Source organism: Anomalospiza imberbis, chromosome 7, assembly GCF_031753505.1.
Source record: "Anomalospiza imberbis isolate Cuckoo-Finch-1a 21T00152 chromosome 7, ASM3175350v1, whole genome shotgun sequence".
NCBI classification, from domain to species: Eukaryota; Metazoa; Chordata; class Aves; order Passeriformes; family Viduidae; genus Anomalospiza; species Anomalospiza imberbis.
In genome coordinates, this window is record NC_089687.1 from 11,268,953 (window position 1) to 11,289,948 (window position 20,996).

Here is a 20,996-nt window from a genome sequence, read left to right on the forward strand (position 1 = left end):
CTACTACTATTAAAAAAAAAAAACAACACAACTTTTTCTTAGGAAAAGGAATTAATTAATTGCCTATGAAGTTATGTACAAAGATGTGTATCCAAGACAATGGCAGCTATGGACATCAACGATGGAACTGGGCTAGGTTTCTTAAACATGGTATTAACTGAAATAGTTTAAAAGATGTTTGCATACATTAAGCAGCTATTTCTCAGGTTGACCACTGCAAAAAGATCAGCAAAGGCAAAAAACCCATCCGAAGCACAGCTGTTTCAGAGAACTGGCAGGAGCTGCTGCAGCAGGAGGCTCAAGCCATGTTTCATCATGTCATGTTCATGCTTGAGGTATGAGGTAACCCTTGCTATTCCCTCAGCACTCATTCTGCTGGCCAGGAAGGAAGCAAGGAATAAAATGTGCCTTGATAACTGCACTAGAGATGTTACCAGTTAGATGACTTGGGATTGATGGTGATACAGTGGCTTAGCAGAAAAAGGAGAAAAAGTGGCAAGATGGAAAATTCCCGACTGGCTTATCTCCTACAGGCCTTGAGCTACTGGATGGCAAATACATGCCCATATCCCAGAAAAAGACTTTCTCTTCTCCGAGCCACAAGCTGTGGCAAAAGCTTTCTACCAGTTAAATAAAAAAGGTGTGGGGGGGAAGTTAGGAATTCAAACAGTGAAGTGATTTAAATGACAGCCTTCACTTGGTGTCCTCAGATGAGCTTGCAGTGCAGCAGAAGGAGACTCAGCTATCTCTGACATACAATTTCCTAGAATTTTCCAGGATGTTCTGCAACATGTTTAGCAATTTACTCTTAAATTATACCATCACTAAATGTATAACTACAGAGCCTGATCCAAACCCAAATGAAATTGATGGAAGGACCTCAACTGATGTAACTAGTTCTTATCAACCACTGGCACATGTATCTTGGCTGATTTTTAACAATAATATGAAATATTACCATTTCTTAAAAAAAATAGTTTTCAGATAAATTTACAGAGGAAATGCTGTATCAAGTGCAAGCAAGGGGTACAGTATCTCCTTCCAAAGTCCTCTGCCAGAATCTCTTGAACTCTGTGCATTTTGCAACAGTTCTCTTCTGAGACACACTCAGCCAAAACTCACACAAATTTTATAGATAAACAGGAGAGTAAATACAATGGAATATATTCTCTTGGAAGCAGCACACAATTTAAAGCAAAACCTATGGAGATCTAGGGCACTTCGTCAGTGCCCATTATAACTGTATTCCAAACATCAAAGTGAAAGGATAATGCCTCATGTGGATGCAGGCTTTGTTGACTTCAGTGCTTCAGTATCCCCATGACCAATTTGAACAATTCAAGTTAGTTCCTGCCAAAATCTAAAGTCCATTAAAGTAGAATGAAACCTCTCTATAATATAACTCTTGCTACTGGCCATGGTAAGAAAAGTCATGGAAGAAGTAACCCTTAATTTTTCAATGAGAAATGTGACTACCTTAAGGTAAGACAGTAAATTTTACTGTAATTCACTTATGGGAATGAAAAAACACAACAGAAGAAAGATGTCTCTGTAGTGCACATTTATAACATCAATATGTTTCATTGCCTGGATTTCCATTCCAGCACGCACTGATCAAATTGCTATCTCATGATATAGTTTTGAAAGTAATCAAAAATCTGATCAAATTTGATTTGTTCTACATTCTTCTCAGGAGAAAAAACATGTAGAACTTGCTTTGAAAGCAGAGCATTCGGTTTGGAGAACTAAGAAGTGAAAAAATTACTGAGTAAGCCTCAAGAAAAGAAAGAGGAGACGGCTGGAAATACACAATATTTGAGGTTTGCTATTGATGGATATTTAAAGTGCCTAGATTCATAGATACTCATCCCTGAAAGACTCTTCCCAAATTTCAAGCACTGTATACTATTAAACACTGTCTTTTAGAAGAAAAGAATCCCCTAAATTAGTTCTTCTTTAAGCACTCTTGTATTTGTGAAGTTAAAGAAGCTGTCAGCAAAACAAAGGTCATTATTCCCATCTAATGAGTAAGAAAAGCACAGCAGGATTTGGGGTAATGATTTGCCCAAAGCCCTAAGCAGGTTAATGTTTTCAGGCCTCTGTTTTATGCTCTGGGTTGCCCTGCCTTACACTTATCAAGCACATCTTGTTTATAATAAACCAATCAGTATTATATTATTAACACCTCTCTTTTTCTGTGCTTTGTAGATGAGGACAGAGAGACAGATGTGTTTACAATGTTCAATCTGTTGAACCTGAAAATAAAAGTGTGGGTTGCTTAACCTAAATATAGTCATCAGCTTATGGAGTTGCCACCGTATTCAGTGTCTGCCATGCAGCACTAGAAAAGATTTTGTAAAGCAAACTTCTGCTGAATGTGCTCATAAATATTAGAATATTCTTGATATGCTACACTGAAAACATTCAGTCTGAGCTGCAAGCAACTAGTGTTGCATATCAATTTTTGGAAAATGCCAGTATTTGTATCTAGAGATCCTACCAGCAATACAAAGTGGCAAGATACTGAAACTGGCAATACAATGCCTTATGCAATTATTTTGGGTCGAAGTATCCCATTGTACATAAATTCACATAATGAAGTTCAGTACAAAGCAAACTAACAATGAACTTGGCAAAGAGAAACAGATCAGCAGCTGCACTGAGAATTCAATGGACAAAACTATTTTAATGCTCGATGTGTACATAAAATTGTCTTTGAAACTGAAATGCAAATAATATACATTAAAATTAAAATTCCTTAAAATAAAATTCAGGCTTGCATAAAATATAAACCAATTCCAGAATCAAGGTTTTTGGAGAGCTGTGCTTAGCTGATGAGAGGTGTTTTAGACAGTTGATATAGTAGCTGGCACTGTATCATTATTGCCTTGCTTTCTTTTTTCCCCACACTGGCTATTATAGTTCATATACACAACTCTGAATACACTTTTTATAAAGTCTTTTGGAGTTACATTAAGAAGTCAGCAAATGACACAAAACTTGTCTTCCTCCATGGGAGGAGGAAAAATGGAGCATATTATGCAAATTCAAAGCAATGCAGGCATTACTCAACACAAACAATCCCAAACAGTGTAATTTAAAACCACAAATGCAGTCATTGATTTTTAATAACTGCATTAAAGGTCTCCAGTCTAAATAATTATGTTTTGTAGGAAATATCTTTAAATGATGTTGTGTCTATTTAAAAGGAATTAGAAGAATATTATACAAACAAGGTGAGGAAAATATATTTTGCTGTGACAATATTTTCAAATACCTTCTCCAATATTCAAACCAGACATTACTAAAACTGCTACAAAGAACACCAGTTAAAAGAGGGGTTTGGTTTGCTTGTATTTTAAAAACAAATATTTAGAGATTTTTTTTTCCCTTTTTTTAGGGTGAATAATTGGCCAAACTCTCTCATCTTTTTTATGCTTCCATAAAAATACATCCACCTACTGTTTGCTCTGAGCCCAGGTGGGGCTGGGGGACAAGCAGAGGGTTTTCAGAAGAGGGAGATGAGCTTCTGTCACCCAATATCCACATGCTAAAGGAAAAGACTGGGTTTGGACCTGGGAAAAGCACTCAGGGTCTGCCTATAGATGCAAACTTTACTCATAGATCAAGCAGCTGTTAGGTGAGCAGCCAATGATGATGCCATCTAACCAGCCTTCATTTCTGTGGTGAAGCCTGCCTCAACACCTGGGCCAGTACAAAGGCTCCCACAAGGTGTCTTGTCTCCTCCCCAAAATGACTGTCCTGTCCTGTGGAAGAGCTGCCTTTTAACTGTACCAGCAATCCTTCAGGTCATGTGGATATTTCAGCAATTCCCAGGTATTGCTGAACATGGCAACTCCTGTGGCTTTGTAGGGCAAAGCCTGACTTGTTCAAGAGAACAACACCTGAGGCAGGCCAAGAGAGGAGGGGGACGTCCCTCCCAAAATGGGAGCCACATGGTTGGAAGGGAAAACCTCTTCGTGTACACCCCCACGAATTTCCATGTCAGTTTTGAACCCTGTTTGCTCTGCCTCAGCATTTGAATAAGGCTGAAAGTGTGGACTGAGATCCATCACTGGCTCTGTAGCACTGCCAAGCCCAACACTTGTGCTCTTTGCCACAGGACAGGAGGAAGTGGAGGAGCCTATGAACGTTCTGCCAACATCAAAACCTGCCTTGAATAACATAACCCCTGCTTTGCAGCAGGTGTCCAGTGTTGCCTGCAAAGTGGCTCTGGAATAAAAAGTATTTTATGGACCTTTTCTGGAAAAAAAAAAAAAGAAAGAAAACAAAATACAGAGGGAAAAAAAAGAGAACACTAGGTGAAATAAAAATCAACAAAAAATTTTAAAAAATATGAATGAGGGAAAAGCCCCACAATGATGTCTGCTTTTGTTTTGCACACCTTCAAGTTCTACAAAAAACACACAGAGAATAACTACTTGGCAGTCCACTGTCAACACTTGCCCACTGATATGCAGAGTGACTTCCACCTGTACCAGCTACCACTAATCACTTCCAAAAGCTGCCAGCCCACAGCCTGCATTTGACCTCCTAGATTTGTACTCTGATACACTGTACATCTCAAACTTTTAATTAAAAGGGGAAGAATAAAAAGAAGTTCATCCAAATCAATTCAAATGTAGCGTTTCTCCCAATTACTGTGAATGCAGAGGTCATCATCATGTTGCATCATTACACTGAGGAATAATCTAGCATGAAGTCCTATAAATTAGCTTAAATAGCTTGTGTGTTTTCATCCATAACAGCATATTTCATAAAGATATAGCACTGCTTTTCTGTGTACAAGGAACTAAATTGAACAGGCACATTACATCTATTTTTTAAGAACTGTAATGAGAAGAGCTTGATACAAACCATCCCCCACCGCATATATATGAAATTTATACAGAAGAAAAAAGAGATCTTATTATTTTCTGGCTGCATATTAGACTCTGATGCTTTAGACTGCCTTTTTTTTTTTTTTTTTTTTTTTTTTTTAGGAATGCACCACATTCCTGGCACTTCTATTCAAAACAAGCTTGTGTTTTACAGAAAAGGGTTCAGTATTTACAGTGGCATATATAAGAAAAGCACTGAAAAAAATCTGATCTATAATTACAACTTAATCTAAGGAATCATCCATTTTAAGAGAAATGGTAATTGTATGAAAATTATAACCCAATCCCTGCATTTGAATCAAGGGATGCTAGTTTAGGACACTATATATCAAACCTCAAATACCCTACCTATTTTTATGTCCTGACAGTGGATGACCTTTCCAAAAAAAACCCAGCACAATGCAACTACATGGTATAAAAAATAAGAATTCCTATAGAACCTATGTTGCATGCTGAATTCTTTACCAAAAAAAAACAATAAAATAAAATCAGAGAGAGCTCCATCCGTTTTGTTTTGGAACACTGGTGAGTATGTACGTAATGACTTTCCCCTCTTGAAATGTTTCTGCTTCATTCTTATGCATAGACTTGAAGGGTCATTTATGTGTTTGGCTTGTTGCATCAATTCAGAGGATAGAGTTACTGTAAAAATGTACATTACTGCAGGCTTGTAGTGATGAAGCAGGCAAGCATGAGAAAAAAGCTTTTATTGCTTTTATTTTAGATTTGATGGAAATGTGTTGTCATTTAGTCTGACAACAGCCATCATGAAATTTGATTTGTTTATTGATTAAATTATGTTTTATTTAAGCAGAATTTTTGAAAGCATTGAAATTTCAAGATAAAGCACAAATTTGACCTATCCATCCAGATGGTGTTGCTCCTGAATTGATCATGTATTTCAATTTGCTGTACCCACTTTAGTTTATAGTTGTGACATTTGCAGTGCACCAAGGACACTTACTGAAACTCGAACTTAATTTGAGTAAAACACTACTCTACATACTACTCTCCCCACCCAACTCTTTTATTAAAAATAGGCAAAAAAAAGTTTTCATTTCTCCTAGAATGTCTAAATTGCTTGTAACAGAGATGGCCCTTCATTTAAAATGGATTTATAGAATTCTTCACTAAATAAATGTATTTTTGAATATTGATGGCTTAGGTCTTACTGTAACTTTCTACTCTGTTGAAGGTCTTGGAATCACAGGTGGATCAGTCCTTTGGTGCAGAAAATAAGGTGAAGGACAGATTTTTAAGAACTAAGCAGTGCTAGCTTTCAACTAAGGGTACAGCTTGCTGGCAGCCCAACTAGACCTCTGAGCTTTTCCCCCACTCCTGCCAACAGCTTTTTTTCCTGTCTTTTTGAGGTGCAGGCTGAGTTAATTTTGGGCTGGAAGAGTTCCCTGAACCTGCATGCAGGTGCAAAAAAAGAGGACAGTACTGTGCAGGGACAGATTTAGATGGCTGAAAACACTATGGGTCACCTTGGTTTGAAATGCACCATGTGTTTCTAATAACTAATGCAAGTTTAAAACCCTCAGTTCCCAGACATGTCACTGTTTCTTATATGCAATACTACTCTCATTCATCTAATTTTTCTTGATTTATTTCTCACTTTGGTTATTCCAAAGGACTCAAAACAGAAAAACACTTAGTCCCCAAATCAAATTTAAATGTGTATTCGGGGTTCCTGTTATTGGGATTTTCAAGTTTTTAATCTTTTTATTGAGTTATTCAAAGCAGTGAAGATATTTCAGGTTCAACAGACTTTCTAAATGGGTTTTTTTTTGGGGGGTGTTTTTTTGGTTTTTTGTTTTTTTTTGTCTCAGTAAAACTACTGTATTACTAAAGATACCAAACCAGGTTATGGAGATATTGAAGACTGCAAATATTTGCCTGCAGTATCAATTATAAAGAAGAGGAATTAAAATCATTGTCAATACCTGTGGTTAAAGGCAGATGAGTGACAGTAGTTAGACAGGTGAGAGTGAACCAGGTTGATGCTAATGTTGCTCCAGATAAAAGCAGCAGCAGTATGAACTTCAGCATGCCCCTGATAAAATCTGCAAATCTAAAATAAAAACACACATCAGAGCAGTACAAATGCCGATTTTCATATTATTTAAATGTGATGCTTGACAATTAATTCAGTATATTAGCATTAAACATTCTGGAGACTAGAAAAACAATTTAAAAGTAATTTCTCATTTTCAGAAATAGAAAAAAGGTATTTTTATAGAATGGTGATATTTCTAGCTGTCAAGCTGAACAGCCATGGATTTTTTAGCTGTCACTAAGTAACAACTATACCAGAACAATTCTCAAGGCATCAAATGAAAACACGAGAGGAGAGTTTTTTTTCTTCTGCATTTGTTGGACACAGTATCTCACCACTACTTCCACCGCTGTTTTGTCAGCATTTGCCAGTCTCCCTTGGCAGACACAGAGCTCCATTATCATATGAGGAGGCTGCCGCGTTTCATTCAAGACATAGTTAAGTGTCAAGATTCATTCCTGTGGGAAATGGAAAAACTCCAAAAAAGTCCAAAGAATCCCTAGTTGAAGATGACAAGGAACAGCTTCTGAACCCTTGGATGCATTGGTGATGAAGCTTGTGGTGGCTTAGGCAAGGAAGGAACTCCTTACACAGGGGGTCACTCTGTCAGTGGCTGGTTTGGGTTGAAAAGTTCCAGAAGCCACAAGCTTGGTGCTGCTTCTCTTCTACATAGACCTTGCCGACAGACTGGGAGAGGAGAGCCCCCCACAAGTCCTTGGGCAGTCTGGCTGTTATATAGAGAGAATTATTATATTTATACCACTTGATTGTACAATTGCTTTTTTCATCTTTTTTTTTTTTCCTTTTTCTTTCAAGGAGACAGAAGGCTTTTGAGCAGGGCTCATGTGGCATAATTATCAGTGCAACTGCCCTTTGCAAAGGGGATGTCAACCTAACTACTGGGAAAGATATATTAGAAAAGGCAATGTCATTTATTCATGAGTAATTTTCTATAATCTCCTGCTTAGGAGAAGTGATTTTGGGATGGACAGGTTAGGTATGTATTTCTAAAGCATATCTTCTGCCCTCTTGACAGGCTCCTACCTTGATTAGGCTAATGGCAACATAATCCACCTAGTTTGGTCCATGATGAAATTTGTCTGTCAGCTGCCTTCTCTGCCCTGACAAAGATCACTCTTTAAGCAGATACCTTATAGCTTACTTGATAAAACAAGAAAAGCTGCCAAAATTTTGAGAACTTACAAATATAGCGCAAGAGATGTAGGAGTAATGCACTCAAACACTCTCTGCTCCCCAAACCAACTTCTTTCCTTGTATTTTGATGCTCCCCATGCCTGAATTCCACACTGAATTTAGCAGTGAGTAATTCAATAAGCAGTAGTGGGAGATCAATGCTGCATATAATCTGAGAAGTTTATGACTGCAGTGTTCAAGTGGCTTATGCATTCATCTCCAATAGCCAGAGGTCAGCTGCTACTGGTGGATTTTTTTCTGACAATCCAATCGAGGAGTCAGGACTGCCTCACTGGTTTGCCAGTGAGTTTCTTTAATTATTCTTTGGGATCACTAGGGTCAAAATCAGCAATTTTAAAAGCTTTGCAGAAGCATCTCGAAGTGTAAACTTCCAGCTTATTCCACAGAGACTCCCGCTTTGCCTGCTGGCAGACAACATCACTGTCCTTACAGGCAAGGGCAGCGACATAGATCCTGTCTAATGAAACTATGTGAGAAATATCAGCTTTCTGGGAGGGGCATTCACAGACTACAGGTCTGGGGGTGATCTCTAGAGAATCCTTGGTCTCTATCCAACCACCAAGGATATGTGGGGATGGGAGGTTGATATGCATCCAATCCATTCATGACAGCTAAGTGGAGAAAATACCTACCTTTACCAAGCAGCTGCAACTCTTCCTGACACAAAGATCCCAGTTTGGGTAGCAGTGTGCTCCAAAGAGCTCTCAGATAGCACAGAACTCCAAAAGGGTCAAATGTACCCCAAAGTAAAGGTTTATTCAGCTATTGGATTCAGCCAGCAATAGAAATAATAGAAAAAAGATGACATAATAACCTAGCCTTAACTTGGTAATTGAAAGACTTCTGTTTCTTGTCTGGTTACAGGAGAATGAAGAAGACTGTAAATATAGTCTACTCTTCATAATACTTGCTTCAATCAAAAAATATGAGAAATTACTTTTATCCTCAGACCTGTACCTGATTTCAAACCTTTGTTCTGTAGAAATCCTTCTACATCATCTAGCATGCAAGGGGTTGCCTGCAACTGCTAAAAAAGTAGGCACAACAGGAGAGAGGGTGTATACTTTGCCAGACACACATCTCTGAGCCTACTGCTGACAACAGTCTCCAGCCTCCCAGCAGATACAGCCCTAGGTTGTATCCTACAGTTAAAATCACAAACCTGCACTGCTGACAACAGTGTCTGTTCCTAAGGAAATTATCACCATGCCATAAAGTTTCAGCATTTTGACTACACTGCAGGTTAGAAGCAGGAACTGAAACTGAGCTGCAGAGGACAAAACCTCAGAAATATCTATGATCCTTGGCAAATGTGGGGAAAAAATTTAAAAAAATCTGAGAAAAGGGAATAGATTTATGTTTCCATGCAATTATATGAATGCTGCTCTTTGACACTGCTTTTCTTCAAACTAGTAGCATTTGAAAGCTGCCAGCAAAGGGTACAGCACCTACCAGCTGCCCAAAATAGGCCAGGCTTTTCAATGATAAAAATGCATCAAACACATGAGCTAAACATGTAAGTTCATGGCTATCAGGACAGCAGTGGGTGGAGAGTAGAAGAATTTATGTATAATACTGAGGGAAACTTGCAGGATTTTGAAAATGAGATGGATAAACAAATTTCCAAACTGGGCATTACTTTAAATACAGATGATTTAACACCTACTGTGATGTACAGGACCTAATGCTCCAGAGCAAGGCTCAGGTTGTTTAAAATTCTAAATTATAGAATCTGCATTGACAAAAATGAAAGGAGCAAATTTCTAAGATGCACCAATTTTGCTTTAACAAATTAGCAGGAAAAAAAAAGAAAAAAAAAAATCCACCCCAAAACTAACAGCTTCTTGAGAGGTGGTTAAGGGAGAGAGCTGCTTGCTTGGCAAATCACAGTTCTGACACTGAAATATATCAACTTGTCAGCTTTGACAAGAATCATTACTTAATTTTCCTAATTACAACTTTCAGCAGATTACAGTCAGACTCGTCATTGATTCAACCCTACACAGATAAATGCTGAATAGGCCTAGGAGGGAGAGTCATCAATCAGAAGTGACAAATCACCTCCTCCCTCCCTTTCTGTATGCAAACCCTCCCATCTGAACTGTGCATCGCCCAAGTTAGAAAGGCATATTTGGAGACAGACTGTTGGTATTTCTTAAATTTACTAAATGCTACAAAATACAGGTATTCAACAAGGTTTGAAGTCAATTTTGAAGCAGTTAAAGGGACCACCTGCATTTCCTGAAACTTAACCCAGGCAATATATTAAATAAATTAATCTATCATAAAGACTGAGATTTGCATGTTGACATAGAGTTTGCAGATTCTCTCCTAGTAAAGTTAAATGAGCTTCTGAGCTCTACTTTTGAAATGTTGCAAATATACTAGAGATTAACTCACGGTAAAAAATGGCAGTCTACCTGTTTCAACATGCAGCCTCTGGCATCTGTGTCATTGGCAGCACTTGCTTTTAAACATCTATTCTCTTACAGAGAAAACATTGTATCTGAGCTTGGCTAATCAAAAAAACTCTTTTTAGATGAAATCAGGGCATGAACTTTGTTTGGCTAGATGAAGTCCTTTGGCCTGCATCTGGAGTGGATGGGACAGAAGCGCTTGTTTCTTTTCCCTAGGTCAGGAGTTTTTTCCTCCCCCTGTTGCAGTTGCTAGGCAGCCTGCAAAATATCAGGATGTGAAACCTCACATTTCTTTATGCATTGTGTACTCTGATGAAGCACAGCAAGTGAAAAAAACAGTTTCAAAAAGAAAAAAAAGAGAGTCCTAAAAAGATCACTCTCTCCATCCACAACACCATGACCGTGCAACAAGTGCAGATATCTGCCCGTGGAGTCTAAAGAGTGGACATAGAAAAGCCAGGACAATGCTCAGATATCCCAAAGCAAGGGGAACAAGTGATTGGTTTTAATCACATAATAAACTCACTGCTCAAGTACCTCCTAAAAGACTTCTTCTCCCTCCCACCACCCCATTTCCTAAAGAGGATCTCAATGAATGAGAAACAGCAGCCTTTTGGAAGGGCAATCCATTTCTTGCTGTTCCACTCCTAATGTCATCAGCATTTATGATGGCCAGAGACAGCTGTGTCTGGATTTACAAAGAGCATACAGACACCATACTATAGCCCATAGGATACAGCAGAAAATAGTTAGGCTATGCAGGAATCCAGCAACCTGCCCAAAATGGGCCCAGACTAATTTTTCTGTGGAGGAACATAATGTTTTTGTCAGTAGGCTGCCTGTGCTACATTCCCTATATCCCTTCGGGAAACAATATGCCCAAAAGTGTTAATGGAAGGCGACAGAAAAGAATTTCTTCAATGCTTTCCAAATGTGCTGCAGTGAGGTTCTTCCTCATACCAGGCAGCTGAATTCACCAGAGCTGTCTTCAAAAGTAGCATACAGGAAGCCATTGTCAGGAACAAGAATCTGATTTCCAAATTGAGGTATATGCTTGTGGAATTCTCATTCCCCAGCAACCACTAATATGGTACGAATTATTGCTTTACTAGAAATACATTATAACCCCAAAAGGAATTTTCCATTTCATGTTTCTGAAAGATGAGAGAAAACAAGTTCTGTTCTTAAGAGGATAAACTAAATGACAATCACAGTTGAAGAAATGGAGAAGGACCTGTAATTATTCCTACCTTGCCATTGCTATGCCAACAACACAACCTCCAACTATAGACCAAAATCCAATCCAGCCTGCATCCACCTGACAGGGGAAAAAAAACCAAAACAAAACATAGAGAAATGTGTTAAAGCTTAGAAAATAAGATGATGTTACTTTCAAAACAGATGTTGTGCAGGAGCTCCAAACTGCTAACACCAGCTCCCTACAATAATCTGAAGTGCAAGGCTTTTTCTGGGAAATAAATTCACCACAAAAAAGTATGACTAAGTAGTCTATGCCCTAAATGTGACCTCTCTTTATGGAATCTGAGTAATGTCCTCTGTTTTTTTATAATACTCTATCAAAAGCTTAGAAATCATCTTCTCCCCACTTCATCTTTTCCACCATGCATACATTATTTTCTTTCACTAGAGATGCAGCAGCCAACAATACTCACATTTTTTTACCTACTTCTTCTTTTTTGTTAAAAGGCATGTACAGTTCTGAAAACACTCACCACTGATGGAGAGTCAGCAGGGAGAGTTTTGACAGTTTGGGATGCCAAAGCTACAGTTCATTTTGTTTAAAGCTTCAGAGTAAAGTGATCCATATGTATTAATAGCATGTTAAACATAAAAACCTGATAAAACTGCATGCTACCACAAAATAAAAACATGCTACTTAAAAAATAGCAGCTGATTATCATTCAGGAGATACTTACCTGGCTTACATGAATGGGTGTTAATATCAAATCCAGAACACCAGACCAGCCAGAGAAAACACCCAGTGGTATTGCATAGGCCAAAGCAATCATCAAGAATCGGAAATTGCTGTGAAGATAAAAGGTTGCCATTAGCCTCAGCTTATATTAAAAATTGCACCAACATTAGCCAGGAGAGTAAATCACGCCCTAGAATCTATATTCTGCCCAGCAAGCAAAACAGCAAAGGTCTGAAGGAGGAGTGGGCCAGGGAAAACAAGAAAGGTATCCAGCCATGCCACTGAATTCCTAGTGGCTGAAATGCTACCACCTTTGCACTGTGATAATAGAAAAAGCCAGTCTCTCCACATAGTTCAAAGACTTCTGTAACATGCTAGGCTTATATGTTTCTCGTTTCTGCAAGCAATTCTTCCATGCATTGGCATGGGCAACCTACTTAGCCTAAGTGTATGTTAGGAATAATAAGCACTAATTTAAAAGATTAAAAGCTTATTTCAAAAATAAAATCAGAGATTCATCCCTCTTGAACTGCACTTAAAAAATCAAAAAAACCCCAAGCCTGTTCTAATTCTCTTCATTTTGGTGAAAGGCAAGGAAAGGTCTGGAAATGAGGCAGATACAGTTGCAAGAGTGGAAAATTTTGAGAATCTGAACTGGTAAAAACCAGAGACAGATATAATACTCTACCCTAAATAGTCAACATATTTGCTTTCCCCCCCAATTATTCAACCTTTAGTATTCAGTGAAAGTGAAACAATCAAATCATCATCTTCAATGTATAGAACTAAACAGGAATTTAACCAACAATTTCCCCCACTCACCGTAACTGAAAGCAAATGTGAAATCCTTGCTAAGAGTCATCCAAGTTTTCCTCAAAAATGTTTCAAACGGGAAAGAAAATATACTTTGGAATAGTGATATTTTAAACTGAAAAGGTTTTACGGTGATTCCAAGGTCAGTTATCCCATGGGATATCTATGTAACCCGAAACATGGCTCCCTCTGGTCTCAAACAATTTACATAAAATTGATCCTGATCAGTACCAGTTCCTTGGCAAGCAGTGGCAATTTGATAGCACACAGTTACAAAAGCCAAGAGGGAGAGAGAGATTCAATTACTCTCCAAAACATTTGCAAGTTTGCAGCTTACGCTGTTTTACTCCCTTAGATGCTTCACACACACACAGCAGCCAGTGCTTTTTGCACTGTTCTTTTTCACACATCCTCTTTTTGAATAACACATTTCCATACCATGAACATATCCTCCCCTTTCAGTATCATTCATGTCAGATTTATCTTTTAATGCAAAGAAAAACAACACTCAAACTTTCAGCTCTTCTGTAAATTAGTTATATTTCTCTGAATGCTACTGTCTTCCTGACAACTTTTTTCCTTTTTTAAGAATGCCATACTCTTATCCTAGTCTATCTTGCATCACCTTGGCATTTGATGCTATTTAATACTATCCATGTGACAGTCATTTCAACATTTGTCGAATAAAATAAAAGGGAATTTTGCATGGACCTTATAGAGCCATATTGTAGATTGCTAAGAGGAAACAAGTCTGAATGCAGTGTTCTGAAATAACATTTGCTGAATATTCAAAATCTTTGGCTACCTGGACCTCAACTTCATTAAAGAGCTACTTTTGAGGGAGAATTTTTTCCTTTACTTGATCAGCGTATTCTGTGGTGTATTTGTTTTCTGTAACTCAAGCAACAAGGTAGACTGTGCTGTGGGATAGCTGCTCTGTGCCACATCCAACCCCTAGTACCAATCCTACAGTGACAGCTCTGCATAATGACAATCTCCAGGGACAGAGCCTGCTCCCCTGCCTAGTCTCCACAACAAGGAAGGTGACCAGGAGGAAGGGAGACTGGCAGTGACAGAGATACTGATCACCAGGTGTCATTCTGCCCCCTTGCCCAGCAATACCTTGTGCTGGGCAAGCCATTCCAAACACACATTTTCAGCAGCAGCTACACTTTGCATGGCTCCAGTCACTTGTGCACAGCTTTTGCAATTGCTCCACTGAAAGTAGAAAAATGTGCTGTCTGTCACACCATCAGCTGTTGAACCCACACTGTTTTCTATCCTATCAGCAATGACAGGATATCAGAATTAGCCTCTCTGTTAAACCATTCTGCTGGAATATGAATTGATTTTTTTTCTGTTTTTTAGAAACCTAACATCACTAGTATCTGTAAGACAGGCTGGTTCAGAGGGGAGCCCCATCAAAGTCAGTCATCGTTTTTAGAGTAACTTTGACAGTGCCTATTAGCATCAAGCACATTCTGAGCAGCTTCCATTACTAGATGGTGTTGTTGATGAAAGTGTCATTAAAGCAATAATGATGCATAAAACCCCTGATACAAAATTTCAAAATTGCTTACATAGTCCCTAGAAAATAGAAAAGCCATGTAACTGGCTAAAAGTATCTTATTACTTCAAAACAAAAATCACAGCACATTTTTTAATGCATGTTTTAAGTCTTATCAACCATTTACTTGTATTAGAATTTTTTTTTCCATTGAAGTTTGTGGAATATCCTGAACTGGGGAAATAAAAACAAGTCATATTTGCTGCACCCAAGAAACTGAGATAGGGCACCACACATTTTCTAATGGAAATTCAAACTACACTTGTCACAGTGTGTGATAGACTGTTAAAAGATTTGGGCTTAGCTCCCAAACCATGACCAATCTGTTGTCTCCCACTGCAGGCTGAGAGAGTTGGTATCAGGAGATAATCAGACATCAACTAATTGTTACAATCTGTCAGAAGGAGGAAGCCTCCAAATCAGAAGGAAGAATCAAGTTCCTAAGAAAGTCCCCCAAAAAGGGCCCACAGGGGATGGCTGACCTCTGTTGATGGTGAAATAACTCTGCAAGAAGCAGCTCTTGTAGAAGACTGCCAAAGGACCTGACGGCACGAAGGAGTGTGGGAGTTGCAAGGATGTGATAGATCCCCTTGGTGTCCAAGGAGAAAAGGTCAGTGACTGCAATGGTAAAGTTATGCTATGTTGCTTTATTTTGAAGTAATAAAACTGCAGCCTGGTGGAGAAGACAGGGAAATGATGAACATCTCAGTTCTCATGCGTGCATCTGGTGCATTGCTGGGTCAGCCCACCAGCTCACACACATCCTGAATGCCTTACACACAGTTCTTACACCAAAGGGTAAGTGTACAAAAAAAGGAAATAATGATTTCCTGGTACTCGTCTGCTGGTTACCTTCAGTCTACACCACCAAGTCTAAAGAAAGGCTCTCTGAGCCAAGATGAAGCCTAGATTAGGCAGGCAACAGAGCTTAGAAGCCTAATGAACCAGATGATGGATTTCTCTTGAAGCATGGCAGATACCGTTTTCTTTTATAAAACTCTCTTGCATGACAGATTGTTACTGAACAGCTCCCCAAGATAAGTGGGTTTAATGATGAACTGTTGATTGTTTCATGTACAGAGGAATGAAGAAGTGCCCTTGATAAAGGGTAGCATGGAAGAATGCAAGACCCAGGGGAAGAGGGATATAATTATCTACCTGTCTACATTTTCAAAAAGCCCTCTTGGTTCTTGGAAACACTGTAAACTATAGTCATTATTTAAAATTCCAGTTTGTTTTCTTAAGTTTCATTGGTTATTGTTAACAGTAAGCCAGCTTTGCTGTTTACATCCTGACCTCACCAGTATCTCAAAGTCCACTGTTTACAACACTTTGAACATGGAATCTAATGGTTATAAAACTCCCAAATGGAGCACTGTCGACTAAAATTTTATATTTCACCTGCAAAGCCAGTTGCTGTTTGGATTTCTGTTCAACAGCAACATTTTTACAACACAGCCCTCAGGCAGGGTCTTACGGCACATCAGCCTGGGTGCAGAACAGCACTATTGTGTGTGATAAGTGTCCTTAAGGGAACTGCTATTTTTTTAATACCCTGAATAGGTCACTTAGCAGACTAACCACCCAGCTGTACTCACACCTCCTGAGTGCCAGCCTGCTCCAGGATGAACACAGAGGATTAAGCATCTTGCCAACTATTTACTCCCCCAAATGAAAAAAAAAGCCTCCAAAAACAAGAGAAGAAAACCCAGTGACAAGGGATGAGTTGTTTTCGCTGCCTCTAAATACAATTATTGAAAGTACAGCCCACAATAGGTCTGTAGTAACTGATTGTCTAAAGCTGCACAATTATCGAGCTTCAAACAGCCCTTTATATGCAGATTCAGCTCCTACATCACTCAACAAACAATTAGAGCAAGAGTCAGAAGCTTCCCAGTGAAGTCAGTCATATTCTGTACCAGGGGAGCAGCTCTTCTTTGCCCCAGAGAGTTCCTCTGTGCAGTATCATCAGAGGGCATGGGCCTTCACAATTATTCACCCTTAATATTACCGTTGCTTTAGCTGCTCCTCTGAGATCATATTTGCATTACACATGACACTGTACAAACACTGGGGTAAGTGGGACTGTGTCTTAGCAAAAGAACCCAAGAGGGAGAAGCTGCAATACTGTCACTTTCTTTATAACCTCTCTTTTAATTTAATCTAAAAATTCAAAGCAAGCTAGCTCACCTTTGAGCCTATCCAGAAACACACCTGAAGACATTTTTCTTATTCCCACTTCATATTTTAACGTACAATTAATGAGATTTAGTAAATCATAAAACAGTTTTAGATAGTTCATTCATTGCTTCTATGGTTGAATGAAAGCAGCTGAATAATCCTTCAAAAGACAAGTAAACCCCAAATTCATTGCAATATAATAAGCACAGAAAAAAACTACTTAGAAATTAGTTTTGCCCAGCGTTGTTCACTGTTTTCTCACTGCTCACTTTTAACAATCTTGTATAACCTGATGTAACAGAAGCATTGTATAAGAAAAGCCATGCTAACAGGATGGCTAAAGCACTGCTGATGCTGAAGGACTGGCATGAAGAGTGGAGATATACACAGTGGTTTAAAATTTAATGTCTGCTCTTTAGCAGTTAGCTTCCTTTTATGTCTTGACATTAATATTTAATTTTATTTTGTTTGAAAGTACTACAAACCAACTTGTTTGCTGAATGAAAAGATTAAAGAACACTTGTTTTTATTTACTTAGGCACTGATCTGCTTTGAAGTGGAAACCCAATGAGGTCCTACCTTAAGAGTCTGCAAAAACTTCTCCTGTAGCTGAGCCGCTGGCTCGCTGCAGCCACGCTGGGGGGGAATGGAGGGCGCGAGGGGAAGTAGGCCAACGCTGCAGAAAATATCAGGGAACCATTCCAAATTCTAAACAAGAGGGCAAAGAAAAACAAAACCAAGAACAGATGTTAGCATTGAAAGACTTATTTCACTGCAGTGCTGTTATCAGTCAGCCTCTGAGACATAAATCCCATCACAAGCGCTTGACTGCTCCTGACAACAGAATTCCGTAACTTGAAGGAGGAATTTCTTTCTCCTTCCCCAAACAAGATTTCAAATGGAGATGGAGCATCAGTGAGACTGGCAGTCCATTCCAGTGATAGGTGCTGCAGAGAACAAGGCTCACACACAGGGAACTCAGTGAAGCAAAAGGAAAGCTTTTGCTTTTTCTCTTCAGAGAGAACTGCAGTATGAGGATTTGGCCACGTTTCCTTTCGATGGAAGTAACTCAGTGCAGGTAACAGCATGCTAGAGACTTGAAACAGATGGGACTAGGGAAGCCCCAGGGCATGGAATAACAATTATTCATTGCATAAGATGATGAAGGCAAACAAAAGGTCAAGCAAGGCAGCAGTTCCTACACAAACAGTACTACATGACAACAGAATATAAAGAGCAAAGTGCAGAAGCAGCCATGGCTCATGAATAGAAAAAGTACAGGTAAGAGGGGCAAAAAGAAAGAATACAGCTGTTTGTGGATGCTCTGCTTGTTTAGCAGCAGGAATTCCAAATATTTGAAAAATTTCACAGCACAAGGTTGGACCTGAGCTTGAAAAGTGACGAGCACTTCACAGAAAACAGTAAGTCCCATGAGCAGACATTGTGAGAAGAAACAACTCTACCCAGTCAGTCTAATTAATTTGTTTTACAGGACTTTTACAATGTATATCATGTTCTCCACAGTCCTCAATCTCAGTATTTCTCCTATCCCCTTTGAAAACAAGATTCTTTGCTGATAGAGAGAAAAATGTATAGCTGAAGTGTGTTATCTTAAAAGAACTTGTGATCTTATAACAAAGAAGTGTTTACTGACAGCACAAATAAATTCCAGCAGAGCTGGATACTCAATTGCCTTAATTTTCTCTTTTTTCTTCTCTTTTTAAATAAATCAATATGAACCTGGCACTTTGCCAGGTCTTCTGCTAAACTAGAATAAAATAAATTCAGGAAACTGAAAAGTAAATAACGCTCAGAGTCTAAATGGATCAGCTGGAGATGGAGAAAGGAAATGAATGCTTCTATTTGGCATATGGGAAAGAAGGCATATTGGGAGTGTGACAATGCCATTTTTCATCATCAAATACTAAAAGACTCATTTTGAATTACGTGGTGTCTCTTTTCCTGCTGTGGTGTAACTGCATGTTTCAAGGGCCAAGGGCACTTTAACTAGACCTTCTCACTCCTCTGCTGCTCTTCAGAAAACAGCTTAATTTCTATCTTTGTGCACATTGTTTTGGAGCCCACGAGCAGTGAATAAAGAACTGGCGGTAACTGACCACCCCACACCTAAGAAAGGGATAAGATGCTCTGTCACTACAGGATGATTCCACACAGCTCTTTAGTAAAAAAGATCCCCCTCCTGCCTCTAGTCTACATATAGGTTTACAGGCATACATATTACACACATTTTAATCACATATTAAAGGAAGATTTAAAGACTGCAGACAGGTATAGCACATCAAGAATATGATCACACAATCCCATCAATGTTGTCCAAGGTCCTTAGTATTTAACTGTCATACTGCAATGCTATAAGGGGAAAGGCTAGGTTTTATTCTGAAGAATCACACAAATATTTAAATCACAGAAGTATTTCATAACAGGTGCCCAGCTGGGGTCTCATTTATGCACTGCCTCAAGATTTCTACCAGTCAAACTGCTGTAGTAGGAACAGTATAGCAACCTTCTTTTTTTTTTTTTTAATTACTAAATTCAGCATGCTGTCCTTGTAGTACCTTCTTGTAACTCTTTAATGTTTACCAGTGTTATACTGTGCAGGCTAACAAATTTTTCTAGACAGCTCTGCTCTATGCACAAATGAAAAGTGACTAATTCACTGTGGAAACAAAAGCATCTCCTCTGTTGGAGAATACGAGTTTTTAGTGCCATCTTAGCTTTGTATACAATACTTACACCTCTATCAAAAGTCCAGGTACTGGACACAAACACATCTGATTTCTCACATATTGAAATCCTTCCTCAATAGGAAACCCCCACCCTTATTTCCATCATTTAATTCACCTGAGTAGAGGAAAAGGAATACAATCTAAAACTTTTCCTGGGCAGGTAAGTAGTGAGTGAAAGTAAGCAAAATCGAGAAGGTAAGAAATAGATCAATGCTGAGAGCGAGGGAGCTGCAGTCACAAGAGAGGCTCTTCTTTAGAAGCTGCCAGCTTCTCAAAAGTGCAATGGATGCTCTCAAACAGAGCAGTGTGCAGAGACACAGATATGTACATATCAGTGTAATTGTTGAGGAGTGAAACTGGAATGCTTCACAAAAGCTGGGTACCACAGCACAGTGACTTGTGACGTGAGAGATGACTGCATCTTGGCCTAGGAAGCAGGCACCCCTGATGCTTGCGTAAAACCGAGAGAGAGAGAAAGAGAGGAAGAGAGAGAAAGAAAGAGAGAGAGAGAAAGAGAGGAAGAGAGAGAAAGAAAGAGAGAGAGAGAAAGAAAGAGAGAAAGAGAGAGAGAAAGAAAGAGAGAAAGAAAGAGAGAAAGAAAGAGAGAAAGAAAGAGAGAAAGAAAGAGAGAGAAGAAAGAGAGAAAGAAAGAGAGAAAGAAAGAGAGAAAGAAAGAGAGAAAGAAAGAAAGAAACAAAGAAAGAAAGAAAGATAGAGGTTCACAGAGCCACAAGCCTTCTTGATAACCAAGTATTTCTCCTTCAGACAGGCTACTCATAGCACAAAAACCTTTTCAATCCCAGAAATCTTCCTCCCCACCTTGTTCTGTGGGAATATTCCAGGAAGCATGAGAACTCCTTACACACACACTCTTTTTTTTTTTTTTTTCTTTAACAAATAATGATTTTACATTGATATTTAGAAAAGCACAAGGCTAGAAGCTCTGGCTGCAGTTGAGAATAATTAATTTCCTTACACAATTCAGGTAACATAATTAAATCCTGATTTGCTACATCCGTACTACTTGAACTGTGAACCAGAATGTGCAGCAACACAAACGACACAGAAAGAGGCTGTGGCAATTCAGCTGAGCTCTGAGTCCGTGTTTGAGATAAAGGAACAGCAATTTATTAAAACACAGAAGAGACTGGAGTTAACAG

The 20,996-nt window shown here is 38.8% G+C and overlaps 1 protein-coding gene and 1 long non-coding RNA gene across 2 annotated transcripts in view; one reads left to right on the forward strand and one right to left on the reverse strand.

Moving 5' to 3' along the window:
* Positions 1–20,996, forward strand: part of LOC137476935 (uncharacterized) — a 280,782-nt gene that overhangs the window by 12,756 nt on the left and 247,030 nt on the right. The gene's annotated exons all lie outside the window — the stretch shown is intronic.
* The window catches only part of SLC49A4 (solute carrier family 49 member 4), a 65,506-nt gene that overhangs the window by 8,744 nt on the left and 35,766 nt on the right, over positions 1–20,996 (reverse strand). Inside the window, 5 exon segments of the mRNA XM_068195415.1 lie at positions 6,848–6,975; positions 11,843–11,910; positions 12,530–12,638; positions 17,669–17,786; positions 17,789–17,797. Of these exon segments, the coding sequence (XP_068051516.1) occupies positions 6,848–6,975; positions 11,843–11,910; positions 12,530–12,638; positions 17,669–17,786; positions 17,789–17,797 (432 nt within the window).